Source organism: Uloborus diversus, chromosome 8 (assembly GCF_026930045.1).
Source record: "Uloborus diversus isolate 005 chromosome 8, Udiv.v.3.1, whole genome shotgun sequence".
Lineage (NCBI taxonomy): Eukaryota > Metazoa > Arthropoda > Arachnida > Araneae > Uloboridae > Uloborus > Uloborus diversus.
In genome coordinates this window covers 101,057,590-101,080,463 of record NC_072738.1, presented here as the reverse complement: position 1 = coordinate 101,080,463, position 22,874 = coordinate 101,057,590, and the positions used below count along the sequence as shown (strand labels likewise).

Sequence of the window (22,874 nt, the reverse complement as noted above, 5' to 3'; positions counted from 1 at the left end):
AGTAGTCTTCTTTACAAACACTGTATCTCATGAACAACTATAAGAGCCAGTTTAGAAGATGGTGGTAAGCATTACTAAAGTCTTTTTATGACAAGTAAGTAAAAATACCTGGAAAAAGGTGTCTTATCAAAATAGATGAGTTGAAAGTCTCTCTAAAAAGATTTGATCCTCAATGTTTATCCTGAAACGAAGACTGTCAATACATTAGATATGGGAGAGGGCTATAGTTTTTTCCACCAACGCTGTGTATCATCTAAAAGAATTCTTAATTTTCTTAAACTTCAAAAAGGACTTCTCTTCATGCTCTTAAAATTAAAGGCAATATCTCAATAATTTTATTGCACAACTTTTATTTGCCTAACCTATGCGATGGGTGAGTTCAACCTCAGTTAAGATCACTACGGAATAATCTGATTTAGACTTAGAATCATTCTTTCCCTCATCTGCAGCAGATTAATTGGCTCATACTCCTTGAATGATTATGGATCTTGCATATATTCCTTTCTAATTTAAGTCATTACAGCTCCCAATGAAAAGTTCTTATGAATGTTACATGTGGGAAGATTTGCTCAGTGGGAATTATATGTTGGTCTCTCTTGATCAGGAAAAGAGGTAAATCAGTTTGTTTCAAACCTCATGAAAACAAAATAAAAAAGGTTCATACTATTAAATTTTAAATTAAAAGTATCTGCATAATATTTTTTAAAGATAAATCGCTTTTCAACGCGAACAAGGTCGGAATGGGCCGCTAGTACGCTTTAAAATACACAGTATAATATTTTGCACACTTTTTCAGACTAAATAGCATCAAAAATGTCAAACTTGAAGAATAAGTCTGCAACAAAGATAAATTTAAAATGTAATAGAGCAGGAAAAAATACTAACATCATGATCAGCTTTAAGTTTACCCATTTCTTCTAAAAGGCGAGATTTCATTTTAAGGTCTACACTACGCTTTTTCTCGAGGTTCATAATGTCTTGTTTAATCTATAAAAAAAAAGCTGTTTAAAATTTTTGGAAACCAACATAACTGCAAGAAATAAGACATTGATATTTTATATTAGAAATACCTTATCAAAGTTTCTTCATTTTAACAGACATTACAGAATCAAAATTTTGCATTTCTTCCACAAGTTCTTCCTTACTTCCCTGAAACATTTCCTGAATCGAATTTCTAAGGTCCATTTCATCCTTTTCATACTTCTTAATTATATCCTGGTTGCTATCTATAAAAAATAAAATGATAAGATAAAATCAAAAAACAGTCATGACCTTTTTTTATTTTTCTTTAAATGGACAGATTTCTTATAGCATAGGTAAGATCTGCAAAACATTAGCCAAAAATCAATTTTCAGAGAGTTAACTGGAATTAATTAAAATTTATTTGTTAAATATAAATTTTTATGACTTTGGTCAAACTTTTTTTCCTACCTCAAGATAAATAAAAGTAAGTTCTGATTAAAAGTTATACATCTGGAAAAATTTTATTCAAAATTTTTTCAAACATGGAAACAAAATTTACAATTTAACTTATTTAAGACTGAAAAATAATAGTTAACTTATAATTTAACCTGTTTGGGATGGCAGCTTGCAGAAGATAGCACACCCTCAGGACGGCAGCTGTTACACGCGAACTGTGCGTATAGGTCAGTGCACTTTCTCCCGCTAAACCTAATACGCAACTTTGAAAAATGCACCTTACATTATCATGCATAAAATGTACACTTAACGTAGAAATGAAACCATCTTTTAATATATGACAGGACCGTAACCAAAAAATAATTTTGGGGAGGGTTAAAAAACTTTCATGCAGAGCTTTTGGCTATTTGTGCTAATGTTTAGGTCGTCAGGTTTTCTATTATGAAAGCGTTTTATGCAATTAATATACATATGAAAGACATTTGAGTTTAGGAAAAATATTTTTTGGAAATTTTTAAATATAAACGAACATTTAAATGTCAAACCGAACTTTTCGGATGGGAGGGGGTTTGAACCCCCCCCCCTTGTATATGGCCTTGATATATGATAAAATATCTCATAATTTTAATCATAACAAAAAAATTGACGAAAATTATTGATATTTAACAATAAAGATACAAAATATAGTGATTTTTACTATAACTAAAAGTACCAAAATTAAACAATATATTTGGTACAAAAGAGGAAAAATATTTGCACTTAATATTGGGAAATACTTGAAGAATGTTGTAACAATTGATATTTCAAAACCAGATGAAAATTTTCAAAGCACAGAGCATGTGCATTTTACACTCATAGGCAGTGTTACGTCTTTTATTGTGCTTTGAGCAAACTACACATCTCGTCTAAGTTCCTTGCCTTCTTTTTCAGCGTATGATTATGGAAAGTAATTACTATATGAAGAACTCCAATATTTTATAGTTGTTTCACTGCAGCCAAAAAGATCCACAGATGGAGCAGTCATAAAGTTAGATATTTCCTCCTTGGAAAGATAACTTGTTCACCATAGCTACACTAATGAACCTAAAAGTAAAGCCCCTTGCTAGAATATCTCGCATGAAATTTCATTATAAATGGAATTGAAACTAGAAACAGCCACTTTAAAATGAGTATACGTTTCCCTTTTCACTTGGTACCATATGTTTATATTTTCTTTCATGAAATCCAATAAATCAGACACTTGACAGACCCCATTTTGACGTTGGAGAGAGAAATACTAACATTCGAGACCAATCATTTGGGCGGAACATGGATAAGTAACATCATCTGATAGTAAACATTTCGTTCAGAAACCAAGTAGCACACAAGCGTCATTCGGATCCTTGAGTAGCATACGCTGTAATGCACATAAGCGTGATTCGGACGGGACGAGCAGCCGCCACTGACTCAAACATGCGTCATTCGTTCGCAATATACCGACATACCGGTTATCCCATTCAGAGACTGCAGTTTCATCCTTGTTATGGACTCATCAGTCTGGAATAGGGAATAACTGAGCTGGAGGAAGATGTAGATTAGGGTGGAACGAAAAAAAGTTTTTGATTTTCAATTTGCCGTAGTGCGGAAAAGTTGTCTTTTCATGCAAACAAGATGTAAAAAAAATATGAAAAATATTGAAGCACGTCTTGAGGTGCCGCAAAGAGCATAAAGTTTTGCAAAATTGCAATTTTTGCTAAATTTCAAATTTATCTTTATGCTCCAAATGCTGTTGAAAAGCAATTTTTATGCTCAACAGGTAGCACAATAACTTTTTTTTTGTTGTTCGGATTATGTTTTGAGGTGCAGCACGAGCAAAGTAAGTTTCACAAAAATGCACTTTTTGCCGAATGCACTGGCATCTGGGAGCTTGAGTCATTGCAGCAGCGGATGTTTAAATGGTCAGTTGGTTTAAATGGCTGGTCAGCAGGGATTTGTGTGAGTGGGGCCAAGCTCAGATCAGGTGTCAATTTCTTTGTCGAGTTGAGTAAGTGAGTAACGTAAAATTTCGTTACTTGGTAAGATACTTCATTGTTGTGAGTTGCAATGGCTCAGTCTAAACAAGTGCAGACGAGATAAACGTCAGAATGTCCTATTTTTGGAATCTTTAGCTATTTCAATGAACTTTTACTACCTACTTACGAAGACGTAATGAAATGCTACTGTTTTATTAGACACGGCCTAAAAAGTGCGGCTGGAAAAGATCTTTCTGTAAGTGAAATATATATGACTTTTTAGTTTCCAGAATAGATTACATTTCGTCAGGAGCTTCTTTGCGGCAACAGGAGTAGAAGCCTAATGGATTCTTAGATGGTAAAACAAAAGAATCATACGAATTTAAAAACAAAATAGGTCAACAGCTGGAAACCTGCTCTAATCTTCCTGTGGTTACTTCCTTACCTATTGAAAATAACCTTTTTTTTTTGAGAACATACAGGACATAAGTACCGCTCACAAATATGTATTGGATATGTGTCTCATGATATCAAGTGGGACTTGCTCACTAGATTTATCTTCAAGGAACCTAGGAAAACTTTCCCACTCCAGATGACTTACATTTGCAAACCGTATGTTTCGACTGTATGTGGCAACTAAAAATCCGACTGAAAATCTGAAGACTCTTGACTCAGTACATTGTTAAAGTGTAGTAAAGTATAGTTTCCTTTATATGGGCATGGCATTTCGCTAAAATTGTTTGAAACAAATAATAATACTGAAATATATTAATAGTAATCATTATTCATTCATACATTTTCAAGAAAGGATCCATTTCTTGTACAGATCAAGTGGGCAATGCGTATGCTCCTGTGTGGTTTAACATCAAGTTAAAACCTTCTCGTACTTACTGCTCTAAACATTTATTTGAACGTATCTTACATTTACGATATCTCTCTCATGATTTTAAGAACATTATAGACCGGATTATATAAAGAAATGGGTATTTTGATGCAACAGAAAATCTCCATTTGGCTGTGTTATGAAAAGAGCGTAGAAATGTAAGAGAACTTGGATTACGACGTGTGTTGAATGCAAGAACACAAAGTAAAGGCGGTGTTAAGAAGTTTAAAGCTCAACAAAAAATTTTTGCTGCCAAAGATTACATCGATTTGATCTCATGGGGTGAAAATGAAATAACCGAATCCCCCCTTGGTAAAACATTTGTCTAGTGAATCCTTCAAAGTGAAACTTGTAACCCCTAAGCGGTTGTTAAAAAGTATGGTTCAATCGCAAGAGACGAAAAATTGACTTAAGAGTTATTTGGAAGAAAGAGTTATTTGGTACAAAAATTAATAAATAAATAAATAAAAAACACTTTAATGTGTCAAAAAAGTAGACTCAAACATCATACAGGTTTAACCATTTATTTACAATCATTAAGAATACTTTAAATGGTAAAAATGGAATTGTTAATGTCTTTTATAGTATATACCCGCACGGCTTTGCCCGTTGTAAAAAAATTAAAAGGTCATTTGGTTTGCTTGTATATTTACAAATAATGTAAGAAGAATTTCTCGCCAATTGGCTTGCCCATGTTGCGGTTCCACGTTATGACAACTTGGTAAATTACTCACCCATCTTATAACTTTGCTCAGGTAAATGTGATTAAAATTGGTATAGAAAAAGAACAAAATCGAATTTTCGAAAAATCGCTTCGAGGTGCAACCCCCCCCCCCCCCCCCATGCTACAAACTAACTTTGTGCCAAATTTCATGAAAATCAGCCCAACGATCTAGGCGCTATGCGCGTCACAGAGATCCAGACAGAGATCTAGATATCCATACAGAGTTTCAGCTTTATTATTAGTACAGATTATGATTTTTTTTTAAACTGTATTTTGTAATTAGTACTTTTTTTCCTAATGTAATGCTTAAAAAATGTATTTACTGTCATATTTTGTGCCGTTATATACAGTAGGAAAGCACAAAAAGGAATTTCATTGGTAAATGGAAATTTCGGTTATTATCAAACTTTAAGCTCGTTGCGGCACCTAAAGGTGTTGTAGTAAAGCAACGAAATTTCTTCTGCTTCTTTTTAAACTTAAATGACAACTTTTCCTTCCTACGGCAAACCAAAAAAATTGAAAAAAAAAATTTAAGGTCATTTTCGTTCCACCCTAATGTAGATGTCATCTCATTGAAGCTGACATTTATTCTACGAAACAAATGGAACGTTCACTTCAATGTAATGCTCGACAAATAAGTTTTATGATATGTAAATACCTTGTTTAAATAAATATTTGTCCAATATGTTCATCCAATAAAAAAATTACCTCTCCCACTTCAATTTTAAAAATCCCACTTAAAATTTCAGAAAAAGGTTAGAATAAGAGATCCCACCTTTTTTCCCCCTAGTGCAAATCTTGGGTAGTGTGAACTTTGAATCGTAAAAACTTAATTTATCACCTCCCTTCCCCTTTTCATGCGATAATTTCATTAATTGCCACAAATGTGTCTAAACACATCTTTCATATAGCAGTTATGATGTAATCAGTCCAACTGGATTGAAAGCTTGATGCTGTGGCACAGAAAAATATTTAAGCAATAAGTGATTAATCTGATCACATCAGAGAGGCCACCAAGCAAATAATTCAAATTTGAGTTTTATGACTTGGAAACTTGAATTTTACAGATGTAATGAGAAAGTGCTATCATGCATTTATTTTTGAAGAAATGCTGCCTAGAAAGGACTTTTATTTGTATCATTATTTTCTTAGTACTGCTATTTTTACTGTGCAACAGGGAGTTTGATAATATTTTATTAATTATTGGTTTTCCTGGGATTTTACTTGCTAATTTTTACAATAACTTATTATTATTTTAGTTGAATTTTGATTTATTACTTCCAAGGCAAAATTATTTTACTCTACTTCACAAGAAATTTTCAGATAATAGGATTGCCTAAAATTAACTGCTGGAAGGACTGGTTCAATTTTACAGAGATGGTTTTGACAATATAAGTTAGAAAAATCATTTGAATAGTGCTCCCACTAAAGAGGGTTCAAGTGTTTCGTACCACACTCATACCACCGAATTTTGGCTGAGAATCACAACAACTTTCTGATATATTTGAGACAAATGCAGTATGAATTCAATTTAAAAATGAATTACACTGAGATCCCCCCCCCCCCCCACCCTAATCTCTCACATATAACAAATTACTCTACACACACACAAATCAAAGATATTATTTAAGTCAAAAAATCTTAAACATAAAGCTTTTTACCAAGTGAGGCCTGTAATCTTCCAATTTCATTCTGCTTTATTTTTATTTCCATCAGTTTCTCCTATAAAAAGGGGGGAAATCATCAGTTTTAATCATATTGATGCAAATTTTGAAAAATAAAAGAAAAAAAAAATAAAAACCTCCAAAATTATGATTTAATACTTACTGAAATAGGTTTTAATTTATCTTCGATACTGCTAATGATATCTTTGCAGGCTGAAAGGCGAGTCTCTGTCTTTCCTAGTTCTTCTTTGAACTAGTAAAATAACATTACAAAAGCTGTAGTAAATGATTGCTTCAACTACGAATAATTTCATCATCAAATGTGTAACATTTTATGCCTCAGAAACAGCTTTATAAATAGAAAAATTTAAGATGAAGGATCTAAAGTTTCTTCATTTACTAAGAGATAACAAAATTTCTATAAAACTTCATAAGGAGTTTTGCCATTTCAAAAATGCATTTTAATCTCTATTTATCTTTTCAGCAATTTTATCAGTATGTTTATGTAAGCATGCAGTCCTCACATTTCCTCTTTTATGACATTGTAAGTGATCAGGGTTTTCCTCTATCTTGGAAAAAAAATTAAGTGCTTTCTAAGGATATGTAAAAATTTCAAGAATTCAAATTCTATTGAAGGGTCGAAAAAAAATTAAGATAAATTTAAAGAATGAAGTTATTACCTATGAATATTTTATATATTAAAATCAAAGCTATGTATGTATGTATATATTTCTTTTTTTTCTTTTAAATCTTGTAAATAGTGAAAAGACAGGGAGGAAGGTAAGGGACTTTTTTCTGAGGACTTGAGGCAGTTTTCTGACAGTTAAAAAAAAGAGTGAATGAATTACTACTTATTTTTAGTTATCAACAGCAGATACAATTTTAGAAGTACCAGGGTTCGAAAATATCGTGATATTTTGATATATATCACATATTTTCAATCAGCACAAACTCAAGTCTTCAAAATAGTAAATGCATCCTCAAATCACTATTTATTTTCTTATATTGTTTTTACAATATGTAGACTTAAAATTAGTTTCTTTCATTATTTATATCTAATATTTCATTTAATATTTTTATAAATTTTAATAGAGTTAATTTAGCATTAGCTGTTTTACTCATTTTTCTTCTGTTAGCTACTTTTACAGTTATTTGATTCAGACATAAAAAATATGCATTAGTCAGTGCAGTCATTTCTTTTTTTCTGACTAATGTTTAATAGTTAATTAGGCACTTGTAATATGAATTAAAATTGTTGCATTACTAATGCTTTTATAAAAATGAAATAAAAAAAGGAATATTATATTACTTTGTTATATTAATGATGTATTAATGCATCATAAAAATATAGTACATAACTTTTTGGTTATTTTGAATAGTAAATGAACAATATTACCATGATTGATATAATTTTTATATTGAAAATACTGCAGTTGAAAAAATAAATATCGAAAATATCAAAATATCATGATATTTTCAAAATAAATATTGGATCTATATTGTGATATATATCATGATATATATCGACTGATATATATTGGCGAACCCTGAGAAGAACATAAGCTAAAATTTGAATTTTGTAATTGCTTTTTCATATTGTGTTCCAAAAAATGGGACACAGTGCGTTCTTTAAATAAAAAGTGCAAAAATATAATTTGCAATAACAACTTAGTTTTCTTTTTTTCTTTTTTTTTTTTTTTTTTTTTTTTTCAATTTTATTCCTCAGCGAGTTAATGAAGCACATTATTTATGCTTTGATAAAACTTTAAATTTGGTATTATTAGTTTTCTAGTTTAAAATATTTAATTTGATTTTACAAGTTAAATGTTTCAAAAAGTTTTGTATTAAATATTTTCAAACATGAGAACCAAATTTTTAACTTATATTTAACTGTGGTGTAAAGGTGATTGTTTTATTTATTACAGAAATTTTTACAGAACAAGCCAGGTTTTTAAAAATTGTACCAGTTTAAGTAACATTAAGCGATAAAGAGAGAAATCGAGATAAATAAAAAGGAAAGCGAATTTCTTCCAAAGTTTAATATTTAACTATGATTGCAAGTCATAAAATTTTCATCCGAACCTATTCCTCTTTCAGCAGTACATAACTGTAAACTAGTTTTGTAACAGTAGTTGTAGACAAACAATTTGGGACTTCTGATTGTAAGCAAAAGTTTGAGAAATATTTATTGCAGCAATGCTTGCAAGACATATTTGAAGATTGGTAACTGATTTCCCTTACACTTCTCCACCACTTTGGTGCAGTGATTGTTTTTAAAACAATTTCTAAATATATATATATATATGAAAGAGTCGTTGAACTCAAAATTTAATTTATATCAGATATATAGTCAGATTAAATATTTTGCATTCTTCTTTTTAATTAAAACTCAAAATTAAGATCTAGCAAGAATACAGTTAGATAACAAAGTAAAATAAAATTGCTTGTTTAAATGGTTTTTTGGTTGAGTCTGTTCAATAATTATGTTTTTTTAGAAAGCAACAACAACATGCTTTTTTTTTCTTTCAAATCTATAATTTGATATAATTAAGAATAAAAATATATAATGACTATATTTATTTAGTGTACTGTTTATAGCATTGCTATTTCTTAATTAATAAAATTCAATATAATTTTTCATTTGCAATTAAATTCAACTCAATTTTAAAACATAGCTTAAAAGATTATATTTTCTGACCTGTTTTAATGCATATTTACCTGTAGAACACTTTGAAATTCTGTCTTTACGTTTATGGATGTTTTTTAGATAGTACTGCGATTACTCTCATATAAGCCATCCCCCTATGCAAGCCAGCTTCAAAGCAGAAAACATGCCGCAACACAAAATAGGATTGTTAACTAGAAAAATACTGTTTAGAGTCATTTTATTTCTTTTAAAGAACTTTTCTCATATTCCTCACTTACTTGTGAATACATTCAAACCAACTTAGTGTACTACAAAGCATAACACTTTGTCAAGACTGCTCCATAATAAAATTTAAATTTATCACATAATTTTTAAAGCAACAAATTAAGAAAACTAATAAATATACCTCTTCTGCTTTGTGCTTGCTTTTCATCAAAGATACTACTTCTGTTTCATATATTTTTATTTCGCTCATCTGGAGAAGAAAATTAATGAATAGATTAAATAATCCAACACATTTTGAAGTTGAAGTTGGATAAAATATGATTAAATTACTTTTTGTAGTCTTATTTTTCTTATCTCTTCTAAAGCTTTGATGTAACGAGTAGCTGCGAATATTTCATCGAATTTTTGTTTTAAACTTTTCCCTTCACTCAAAGGCCTGAAAAACACATGTTGATTAATTTTATTTACTATAAATACCTACATTTTAATATTTAAAGGAATTTGAAATGACTTATATCACATTAAAAGATTTTGTGCTTAAAGGTTTTTGGCATGTTAATTGAAACAAACATTAAAAATTATGTTACATTTCTGATATTTTTTAAATGTTGTTATACAGTCGCATAGGATAAACATCTATAAATCACAAAATCAAAAGGAGTTTCGCTTACCAATTTGATTCTTCCTGATGACAGAAAATCACATAATTTAATATTGCTTTAGAGACACCCAGAGCTCCTATCATCTGAAAAGAAGACACCAAATAAATTTCGTACACTTGCACAAAAATATTTTCATTCTAAACATATGCAAGACTTAGGACTGCAACGCATTTCCAAAAGAATTTTTCTTTGTTAGCAGTACTTTTTTCTACTTACAATTTTGATATTAGGGGACAGAGCCTGACTAAGTAGTCAAAGGGGTAAGGTAGAGCCTGAATTGAGAATCCACAAGCATTCAACATGATCAGATTACATAACTTTACATGAACTGAATAAAAATAAGAGAACAATTGTTTTCTCCACATTTCAAAAAAAAAAAACTTTCTTTTCCCTTCCACATTCTTTTTGTCAAAATTGTAAGCTCATACTTTTCTAGATTATTTTTATTTTTCAATAATTGAAACTATTGGCAGAGCTGAGCCATTTTCCTTTAAAATTTCAGTTACGTTTTGAATTTTCCCAGTAAATTTTTCCATCCCCTTTTATTTCTTTTCTTAAAAAATATGAATACAATAATTTGAAATTTTTGAATCAAATGGGGACACAACTGCTAGAGTTCGAAATTATTGGTTAGAGGTAAAAAATTCATTCAGCATAGTTACTTGTTCTAAGTAAAAGCAAGCTGAATTTTAAAAAATTCATTCGATTAATCGGCTAAAATCTATTTAGCATAGAGTCTTGTTCTAAGCCAAGAAGTTTTAATATAAAAATTATTTTTCTGCTGATTAATAGTCTACAATTGGTTGAAAGGTTATTTGGTAAAGTGGCCAATTATTAATGATTAATTAGTGTATCACAAATTTTAACCTTAAAACGATTAGTATATAAATAGTAAATAAAGAATCCATATGATTAATACATATAATTTTTAAATTTCAAATATTGTAGTCAAAAAAAAAAAATCAAAAAAATAAAATATCATGATATTTTTCAAAAGAAATATTGGATATATATCAATTGAATCAGTAAACCCTGCAGAGTACATGTACTTTGTTTCTCTTTTTTTATATTGGTAAAGGAATTATCATTAGAATATATTTTAGAGAATTTTAAAAAAAGAAAAGTAACTTACCTCAGCATCTATTTCTGCACATTTGGTGCTAAGAGTCTTTTTCTAAAAAATAAATAAATAAAACAAAAAAAAGCAATTAAAAATTTAAATCAATTCCAGCACATAAAAGTTTTCTAAAAAAATAAAATACCAAGCAAAAATCTCAAAACAAAGTCATTACTAGCTCAGTTGAGATAGCTTTTTAATTTAATTCTATAAAGAGCAAATTGATTTCAGGTTTGCTGAAACAAAGATTTCCAGCTCAAATTGATATGATTGAAGGTATCATTTTAAGCATAGACAAAGGTAAGTAAAGCATAGGTCTTTTTTGTTTCAGAACTAATAACATATATTTATTCAACTAAAAAGCTTTTTGTGCAAATACATTTTTCTCAGAAACATATTTTTAAAATGTGATGCAGTAAAACCTTCACATATTGGCCACCAACAGGCCTAGAGTCAACGCTTTTACAAACTTGGTGCTTGCAACTGTGAGTTTTGACCTACTAACATATGCCTTGATATTAATTATTCATATTTAAAGCAGTTTGCTAAATTAAAGTTAGCATTGGAAGTGCTTTGAAAACAAAGCTTTGGTTGATAAGGAGAGTTTTACAAAAGCATTTCTTTCTAAGACAAAACATATGATTAAAAACAAAAGATAAATACTTTACTTCATTATTTGATCCATAGCGAGTTATATTGCCTTCAAGAGTCTTCAAAGTAAGTTTTTTTACCTAGAAATAAAGCAGTGTACAATATATTAAAAACCTTAAAAGGTTTACAATAAATCATATTGTTTGTATGATTAGAAGAATGAAGAGAAGAAAAAAAAAGTAAGAGTCACAGCAAGGGAGCCCATATGCAAAATTTTAAGGGGGGGGGGCGGGCTCAAAAATTTTCCCCATGGTTTAGCAGAATATTTTCCTCATGGAAACTGATTTCCGTACAGATTAGAGATATTAAAATTTGACATTTTTAATAACTTATTCATTAATGGCATTCATTAAATTCATAAATTTTCATACATTTTTGCAAAGAAAAAAGCACTAAACAAGAAAGTTCTCCTTTCTAGGGGGGGGGCTTGAGCCCCCACTTGCCCCCCCACATGGATGCCCTTGAGTCACAGTTTTGATAAAAATGTAGGGCATTTTTACAAATCAAAACAGACAGAAGCATTACTATCTTAATACAAAAATTCAGTGGTTTCTAAGTCAATCTTAAACTACAGTAGAATCTTGTTTATTTGGCCCTTGTTTATCCAAATTAAATTTGTAGCTTTAAAAAAATACGTTTTATAGATAATTTTTAACCATGATAGCAAAAACAGCTATAAGTAAGCCGAACATTCGCTTTTTATTTTGATTAAATACATAGCTCTTGTATAGATTGTACAGTAAGTGATAAAAATCTATCAAACACTTCAGCAGCTGAACTATAATAAAGCATTACATTTACCTTGGTTTTATTTAAATGACACACATGTTTGATTGAATTAGAAGATGGTGGAAATTAAGTTAAAAATTGTTTTAATATTTTTAAATGTCTTTTAAACAATAATATTTAACTTGTTAGCAAAATATGGTTTTTTGTCGTAATGAGAGGTAAGCCTGATTATTTAAGGACATGTTTTGACTGTCACTCATACGTTTGAGTTAAAAGAAGCATGGTTTACATTGTGACCAACCTCGGATGTCTTTTCATCCATAAGCTCATTACTTTTTGCATTGAAAAAGGCGTTCCCTGTAACGCCAAAACACATGTCTGCAGTAATCTGCGAATTTGTGCTTTTCTGATGTTGTTTATTTCTTACCCCATGTGGTACATGTTTGAGGTACCACACGAACCTTGGAACACTCTCAAGGTGACTAAAACAAGACCTCCAATAGGTTGTTATGAATACGCTCCTAAAGTTTACCCATTCCACACAGATTATCCCTATTTCTGATCATCCAGATTGCTTTTGGTTCCTATTTAAGACTGGATAAAAATTGTACTGCTCCAGAAAATACTAAAATACTCCTGTTTTAAGTAAAGAGGAAATATTTTACATATACAGTGAACTCCAGATTACCTGCAAGAGTCAGTAGGAAAAAATACAGAGCAAAATTTTCTGAAAACTTCAGCCATTGTAAGTTAAGCAACAGGAAAAAGAGAAGAGTACAGTGAAAGTGAAGAAGAGCCAAACGCACAAGTGCGAATATTTTTAATGTATGTATTACATATATTTTCACTGTTTGTATCCCTTTTTATGTCCGATACAATAGTTTTAGACAAAGACATTTTTCACCTTATTTGCCTAACATTTTAATCACTTTTCAGATTATTTGCGTTACCCATGGCACCCAATTCTGCGGATAATCGGGAGTGTACTGTATTTATTTTATACCATTTACTAAATTTGTTTTGCAATGTTAAGTTCATACATTTCGTAAAGTTCAAAGTTATATCTGCTTCGCAAAACGTTTTCATTCACATCACCTAGAATATTTTATAGTAATTTTCTTTCAAAACTTGCAATTTGATTTCTTTCAATTTAGATAGTTTCCAGATACAGTGACTAAGTGGATAATAAGCGACTTCAAACCATTATAAAATTCATAGTATTTTTCAGGGATCATATTTAACTTTCAAATACTGTTAAGGGTCTACATTTTGGGAAATTAAATTCAAAGACTTTTTTAGAAACATTGGAACCATGGAAATAAATTATAAAAACACTGCACTTCAATATAGTCACAGTAATTTTACATTTTAAAAGGAAATAGCAGCATTATATACTTACAGATTGAGTTACCATAAGAGAACGAGTAGCAATGACTTTCTTTCCAAGAACATCTCTGAACTGTAATTTTATTTGCCCTTTAACTTCGGTTTCTCCAGCTAACTAATAACAAAACAGTTTGGTTGATTTAAAAAAAAAAACATTTATGTTGGTTTATTTTAAAGAAAAATCAACCTTCACATACCTTTGGATCATGAACAAATGATCCTCCTCTGTCACTGTTAGGAGGTGTATCCCCTGTTGCCATGTAGCGCAAACATTCAATTATTGTCTAAGTTCAAAAAAAAGAATAAAGATAAGTATAGCTTAAAATTAATGAATAATTATGAAGTAAGTCAAGGGAACACATAACAGATTAGTTAGGAAACACCCCAGATTCCAAAAAAAATATGTTATATACAAATAAATATATATAAAGGCTACTTTTCTTTACCTCCTGACAGTGCTGTACTTGGGAAGCGGGAGGGCTGTGTGTTGGGGGAGGGGGGGGGGGGATATTGTACCCCAAAATATTTGGTTTTTCATTCTAAAAATAACGCAAAGGTAATGTATATTGGCTTTGCTTGAAATCACCTTATCTTTTGAGGAGTCTCCAAGGTGAGTTCTTCCAAAAATAAAATCTCAACTACAGCATTATTGCCTCCTGACTCCTTCAAAGGATGGATGGACTTGAGCAAAACTATTCATTCATGGCAAACACACAAGTGTGTGTGCCACTTGATTAAATACACATCTAGACAGGAATATATCTTTAAGACTCGACTGCTTGAATCCAGAAGGAAATGAATAAGAACTACAAAACCAGTTACATTTTCCGACTAAATGAAAGTTACATTTTCTAACTAGGTGAAAAAATATTAATCAAAATAATTTTAAAACAGTGTTGAAAAGTTAAAGATTATATGAATTCCTTATTTCTAAAAAGCATTTAGTCAAAAGATTCAAAAAATGACTTTTTGAGGGAAAAGAAAACGGCACATGTCGAACAATATATTTACAATAAGTAGGTTTTCCAAATAACGCTTAGTCACATTAAAAATGAAAACCGAGGGTAAAATTTATGTCTTGTCCGAAAAGAATTAAGTCACAAGTAAGATTTGCACCAAAAAGGATTAAGTCAAATAAAACCAATTGCAGCTTTTCTTGAGATGACGTGGTTTGTTTCAAGAGGGTGCAGGTCATCCCCTTCTGAAATAAAACCTAAAAGCAATATGAAACAAGCAAAACAAAAAGTTTTGAAAGCTTTGGGAACTAAGAAATTGCACTAATGTCTTTATTTTTATGAACAATCTTGCAACAATATACCTAACACTAAACATAAGCGAAAATAATGCCCTAGCAGTCAGAGGCATATAGAGAACCATTTTAGGGGGGGGGTCATGCTAAAGAATGCCCCCCCCCCCGAATAAACCTGCTGTTTTAAGTATGAAAAATTTCTGAAACTGCTTAGGGGTCAATAAAAAGCACCAAGTCGGCCAGGAATAAGGCATCTAGTTGGGGAGAAATGTAGCAAATTAATTTCATAAGCAATAAAACCAAGTAGCAGTTCAAAGATTTACTTTCAAAAATAATTAATGAACTGAAAAAGATACTGTAATTGTTTACATTTTATGCATAAAGTGTTTGAACACAAAGTGGACTGATATTATGGTCGACGGTTCAGGGAGGATCATGACCCTTCCCTTGTATAAACCACTGCCTGCAGCAGAATTTCCTCAGCAATTTGCGACGCAGATTCAAAAACCCCAAAAATAGTCTGCTTGATAAATTAACATAAGGGAAATTGTAAAGTCTAAATCAGCACTAAGAAGGGCTTTAACATTGGGTGCCAAACTAAAAAAATACAAGGTACATGCTACCTGTGGATTATTTCCCAAAAAATACAGTACGATATCGCTCGCTGAAATTTTAAGATTATTTTTTCTTCAGAGTTTTTTCACTCCCAATAAATAGAGTATACCTAGACTTTTTCAAAAATCTGCAACATACAAATACAATAAAAATGTGACGACCAGCAACAGGCTCTTGGCCCAGCTAGGTTGGTCCTAGTCAATTTATTAGTCCCCAATGATTAATGGCCCTCTTAACACTATCCACCCCTTATGAAAAAAAAAGGTTAATGTTGCGGTAAAAACGTAAGTTATTTGTAACACTTTTTTGAAGGTGTTTTAGGTATGTTTTTAACAATTTTAATTAAGATAGCTTTTTTTTTATGTTTGTACTGTACATTATGGTTTGTTGACATTCGTTTAGGCTGTACATTATAGTGACAAAAATTATTTTCTCTGCATTAAACTACCATGATAGCAAACAATTACTAAGTCATATTTTATTACTTATGATAAAAGCAATACTATCACATTACAAAATAATAGTATAGTTATCTGACTAGTGGGACAGTAAAAATATGCAAGACAAAACATTGTAGCTTGAGTACAACTAACTGGATGCGTCATTAACTCTTATGCAATTTCTTCATCTTAAAGTGCATTTTATGAGCCTGCAGAACCACTGTCCATAGTTATGTCATTTGTTTGTGAAAAGACATACACTCTAGTTTGAAATGTAGGCATCACGTTTTCTACTAACCCTCAGTGCACTGAGATACAGGCCCCTAAAAAGTAGATTTTTTATCATATTTTGATGTTTTTCTTCCACTTTGCTTCTAGTTATCATATTATAAAGTATGCGAGTAAGGACAATCAGTCTATTTGCAAGTTTATAGCTCTTTTATGGTAAGTTTTTGATAATACTTGTTTTTTAAATAGTATCTGGAAGTCCCTGGAGGAAAGTTTAAACTCGGATATGTTGACTGAATTGAAAACTGAATAGATCGTTTTACTGTCTTGAAATACGTATTGTGTTCTTGAAAAGAATTTGCCCATAGTTCTGTCACTTGTTTGTGAAAATTCACATACTCTAGTTTGAAATGCAGGCATCCAGTTCTACACTGAATCTCAGTGCACTGAGATAAAGGCTCACGAAAACTGCACTTTTTAGCATTTTTCAATTCAAAAAATGCCATTTTTTGGCGGCGCAGAGGATGAGCCATGCAAGTAATGAGGGTATTGCATAATTTATATATATATATATTCTTACACAAATTACGTACAAAAACCCTGGTTGAGCCGGAATGCAGGGAACCAGAGGGACTCAAACATGGCACATTTTCATTTTTTTTCGACAAAGTTTTCCTGAAAGGCTGTACTGAAGGTCAGCCACAAAATTTACGATATATTTCAATTTAGGTACTAAATGTAATATGGTCAACAAATTTAATATTGTCAAGAATTTTTTTTTTTTTTTTTGGCTTATGCTTAATACACAGAAATAATCGCATTTTAAAAACGCTGATTTAGAAATTCCTCTACGTCGGGCTCCACTTAATGAATTTTTTCAGGTCCCCAAAAATGTTTTTGGAGGAAAATAAAAAATATGTGTCTTCTAAAATCTTTAGAAGAATCTACTATAAAAATTTGAGCAAAATCAAAAATGGTGTATATCTGAACACCCCATTTCTGCTCGGTTCTTATAAAAACTGGCTCTTAAATAGCAAGTCAATTGATCTCTTATCATTTGGTTCCGTTCTGCAGATGGTGTGTGTTTTTGATTTGAGCATGTGGGCTCAGTAGATTGTTTTATCCACGCAGAGAATGTGAAAGTTTATCTTGAGAAATGTGATAACAAGATTTGATAACCTGCTAAAAGTGCAGGATGTTCTATAACAGCGCCCTAAAAGTAACGAAGGAGGTTTTTTTAGGAGTTAAAATTTAAAGAGTCGATGTTTTAAGAATTAGGATTAACAGGGCCGGAAGGTTCGACTGACATACAAACGATTATGGAGTCAGTCGGGCTGGACTGAATCTAGTATATGATGAGGCATCTTCCACGACTAGATGGTTCCTGTTTGCCTAAAGCTGGGTAAATAATTTCCTATGCTGCCTCTTCTGTGGCATGGGTGTGCCTGGGATTGAATGGCCATGGATTTGATCTGCCATCTACGAGTGGACGTTTTCAACTGATCTGAACATCTGACAGATAGATGTTGCCTTAATTTTGTGTGCCAAGTTTTAAGTATGGGCTGCCAGTGGTATGAACTTTTCAAAATAGTTTTCTGGACAGTTACCATTGTTATGGCATTGTATAGGGTGAACTTTTTAATAATATTAGAGATGTTTTAAAACTGATGCTTTTAAGTAACAGAGTCTTGTAATACTTCTCTGTGATGTATGTTGGGGGGATTATTTTATTTGAATTGTTAATTGGGGATGTGATTTTTATTAATGTTAAATTGTGTTTTTCCTATTTACACTTTTACACTAGTTTTGAATAAATTATTTGAATTTAAATTGAATTTCTACTGTTCATTTCTCCTGGGCAGAGCTAGATAATGTAGACGCCCGCACGCACGCCGTGCGCGGATACATTCGTCAAGGAGTTGCACGTCACCCAATAATCGTAAAAGTTCTTAAATAAAAGATAAGGATTAGATCAACTGAAGAGCAATTTGTTGATATTGATATTATTTATTTAGATTGTAAAAATTATTACACGATAGTATCCATAGCCATGATAGTATGTGAGCATCCATAGGCTCACATTGTTGGCATTAAAATTAGTTCCTTATAGCCTCAAAGCATGTACCTGCAAGTACTTATTTCTAAGGAGAAAAATGTTTTTTTTTTTTTGGAAGCTGGACAATTCCCCTGCCCCCCCCCCCATTTTTTTACATGATAAACAATGAGTAGCTTGCAGATACTTGTGAGTTGCGTGCGCAGATACTTTACATTTTTATCTGACTCTGCTCCTGGGTCGACCATTCCACATCGGTTGGTATTCTAGGCCAACAATGGTTTCCAATTGCGTATTTAAGTCTTCGATTTCAAAACCCTTCTGGGGAAGAAGGGGTACACCCCATCCATTTCCCGGACATCATAAAAGATGTTGTCGCGTAGTCGGGAAGAACTGGGCTAAGAAAATCATTCAAAGAAGTAGAAATGAATTTGATGATTTGGGCCTAGATTAAGACATGCTTCTTGGCACCGAATAAAAGACAAAAGATGCTTTACTCCACTCTAACAAAAATGACCATAAGGGAATTGGGGTTCTCCTTTACAGAGTTGGAAAAAAACAATGTAAACTTATGTTCGGCCCGTGATACTGTATAGTGGTGAGCGTTTAAATAAACAAATGACATTTCAAAATAAACCCAAGAACAGTGAATTCACCCCGCGACAAAGTGAATCCACAAGTAAAGTTTGGTCTAACTGCGAGATCATACGATATTATCGTTATGGGATAACTCTAACTCAGAAATAACATGTAAATACATCAAGAAACCAAACACATAAATTTAGAAGTTGGCATTACAAAGAATGGAGACCAGATACTTTAACGAAGGATACTCATGTAAACTTGTAGTTCTCATGGAGCCGGGTAACGAAAGGGCTGAAAGTAAACGTGAAAATAATCCAAGAGAGTTCGTGAGTTTTCGTTCAGCATTTAGACTTTCAGGACAGATCGAGTGCACTTAGACGATGGGAAATCATATAGCAATGCATGGTCCGAAACGCATTCCTGACACGATAGTGACAACACAAAGTACAAGAAAGACAGGACACAAATAAGAGGAGAAAACATGTTTATTTTTTTGACACAGAAAAAAGGCTGGTAAGTTTTTGTATGGTGCACACAATAGATGTCATTACGTAAACCGAAGCATCAGGTGACGGGTGCATACAAACACGTGGTTTTTGTTGCCACGCTCGCTTTGACGTTAGATCTTCAATGTACCGAAGATGTGAGGCATGCATCACAGCCCGGGGTCGTAATTTCGAACAATTACTTTTAGGAAAATCATTGATTCCTTCAAGTTCTTTTTTCTCAGTGTTTTGCTGTACTAAGGATAACATGTTTTCTTCTCTTATTTGTGTCATCTTTTTGGTGATTTATGTCATCACTACCGCGCCAGGAAAGCATTTCCAACCATACATTATTATGTAGTTTCTCATCGTCTAGTTGTACTCTATCTGCCGGAAAGTATGAAAATGCTGTACTAATACACCCTGTATAATTCAGCATTATTATCATTCACAGATTGGTGGGAGAAATTAAATTTTTTTTAAATCCAACCAATATCAAGTTACATATCAAAAACTAGTTTTTTTAAGAAAAGAAAATATTGACTAAATGCCATTTGGAAACAAGGTCTTGAATGTGGGTAAGTTATAAAAAGGTTTCAGTATCACAAAAAGATAGAGAGGAATACCGTTTTTCCACAGCCATTTGCTCCAAGAATCAAAGTCAAGGGTTTGAAAAATTCAATGACTTGCCGATTACTATCTTCCGGTCCAAAACTTCTAATGCCCAAAATGGACATCTTCTCGATAACAGACATGATTGATTGCTGTCTTTATTTTTTCCCTTCACCTGAAATAGAATCAATAATAAAATAAACGATCATAGTTCATAAATACATTAAATATATACTTTAGATCTGTGGTTTCCAATATTTTTACATTTGTGCCCTTCATTTTCCATACTAAAATCTTTCTGTCCCTGTTCAATTTTCATTTTAATCTGATTTTATCAATGTTATATTTGTTTTACAATGTATTTAATGGGGTTCGAATAACATATTTTACAATCCATATTGGCCTAGTTTTTATGCCCCAAAACATATTTAGTTGTTATTATTATACCATAATGCAAGTATTTATAGTTTTACAACATTTAACAAATTGCATAAAATTACAGAAAAATAGATGCTTAAAATCCAACATTAGAGAAGAACTAACACAATATATTGTGAGGTACAGGCCCTTTTTGTATACTAATTTTCTGAAACATGTTGTCATGGACACATGAAATATGGTGTTACATGTAGTCATCGAAAAGATATCATTGCTCTTAGTGTTGCTGTTCCAACCTGAATGCTGTAACTGCAACCATTTTAGAAAAAAGCTGTGAGATGCCCCCCCCCCCCCCCCCTCCTTCCTAGAATGATAAAATGCCTCCCGTAGGAGGCACACACCACAGATCAGAAACCACTGCCTTAGATTAATTTTTGTGAATGTATAGTTTTATTACTTTTAACATGAGCCTTAATTAACCGGCAAAAAATACGAATATTTCATAACACTTCTATAAACTCTTCCATTTTTTAATACTTAGACAGCTTTTCATTCTATCATGTTTGTTAGCTAAAACTACAACTAACATGTTCACTTTTTTTCACTTATATGTTTATGCAGATACTAACTAGACATTTTGGGTACAACTTACAGGACTTCATAGCCATGTTGTAAAGCAGAATATAATTATAAACTTTCTTAACTAATTAGCTTTTATGATTCTTACTCAAAATACAAAATAGCAGTTACACCGCGCTACTGTCGTTCACACGGTAATATTATACAGATTAGGGAATTGCATCTGAAAGTAATATTTGCATTGCTTATTTTTCCAAAGTAAAATACAGTCAATTCGCGATAACTCAAAGTCTGATAGTTCGAATATTACTATAACTCGAAGTTTTTTTTAATGAAGTTTCGATCCCTTTGTTTTTAATTCCATGCCAATTATTCTCATTATCTCAAAGTTAAGTTCCTTTAACTTGAAGTTTTTTCAAAGATAACTCGATATTTATTTCAGAAGAATGGAAAAAAAAGTAAGTAACAAGCGACTATGAGAGAAAAATTCCTTCACCTTCATTCAAACCCTGCCATTCCTATACGTGGGTCTTTGCTGCATGAGAAAGTAACAAATTTTTCTATTTTATTGAACATAGAAAATTTCCACGCCAGTGATGGATGGCTGAAGAGAAGTTCAAGACCAGACATAATTTCGTCTTCAGAGCTCTTTACAAAGAAACATATTGTGCGAAAAAAACATAATTTCTGTAATTTTGTTTGTTATAGGTACATATTAATTAAAATATTTGATGTTTTTTAATATATAATTGTCAAAAACCAAAACTAGTGGTAAGTCAAACTTTCGATAAGTCGAAGTTTTTCGTCGGTCCCTTTAAATTCGAGTTATTGCGAATTGACTGCATATCAACATAAAAAATACGCCCGTAAATGGAATAACACAGAATTAGGGATGAAGAATTTTTATCAAATATTTGTGACGTTGTGGTAATGATGAACAAATAAAGCAATAAGCACTTCCTAACAGATGAGGTCATTATTTTGTAAATATCTGCTTTTACTTAGTTGAAAGAGTTTCAGTTTCTAAGATTTCACTCAAGAAAAACCTTAACAGTTATGTAGTTAAAAATAATTTGATACTTCATACTGAATGTTTGATAAACGAAACTTCCTCATTTCCAGTCTGAGTGAAAAGACCGTCCGAAAGTTTCCAGTTTTCACAAAATGCGCTCAGTTAAATTTAAAGTTAATGCTTCGTTATACAATCAACATTGGCATTTTAAGGCAGGACGTTGCTACTACTCCTCGAAAATAAGCAGCTATGATTGGCTAACGTAGTCTACTCCAGTAGGGCCTACTTATTGGCAAAATAATCGCTCATTTTGGCGAAAAACTTCTAATTCTACAGGAAATAAATTACATGACGAATTATACAGTTGAGTAATATTGTCGGTTGCCATTTTTTTCTTGCGTGCAGAGAAATACGCTCGGAATCAGTGTTACAAAAGCTTTGAGGCTTTGTCGTAAGCGAAAGCAATTTAAATGTTTCCTTTTTGATTATTCTTTAAGAAATGCTGATGTGTATGAGAATTCGCAACTACAACGAACTATA

The 22,874-nt window shown here is 31.7% G+C and overlaps 1 protein-coding gene across 1 annotated transcript in view; it reads right to left on the bottom strand.

The window, feature by feature from the left end:
• Positions 1-22,475, bottom strand: part of LOC129227341 (DNA repair protein RAD50-like) — a 101,592-nt gene extending 79,117 nt beyond the window's left edge. Inside the window, 13 exon segments of the mRNA XM_054861885.1 lie at positions 886-1,001; positions 1,071-1,226; positions 6,679-6,739; positions 6,845-6,934; positions 9,735-9,803; positions 9,884-9,989; positions 10,225-10,298; positions 11,348-11,389; positions 12,001-12,063; positions 14,112-14,213; positions 14,296-14,382; positions 20,380-20,540; positions 22,410-22,475. Of these exon segments, the coding sequence (XP_054717860.1) occupies positions 886-1,001; positions 1,071-1,226; positions 6,679-6,739; positions 6,845-6,934; positions 9,735-9,803; positions 9,884-9,989; positions 10,225-10,298; positions 11,348-11,389; positions 12,001-12,063; positions 14,112-14,213; positions 14,296-14,382; positions 20,380-20,508 (1,095 nt within the window). The 5' untranslated portion in view covers positions 20,509-20,540; positions 22,410-22,475.
• Between the last annotated feature and the right edge of the window lie 399 nt (positions 22,476-22,874).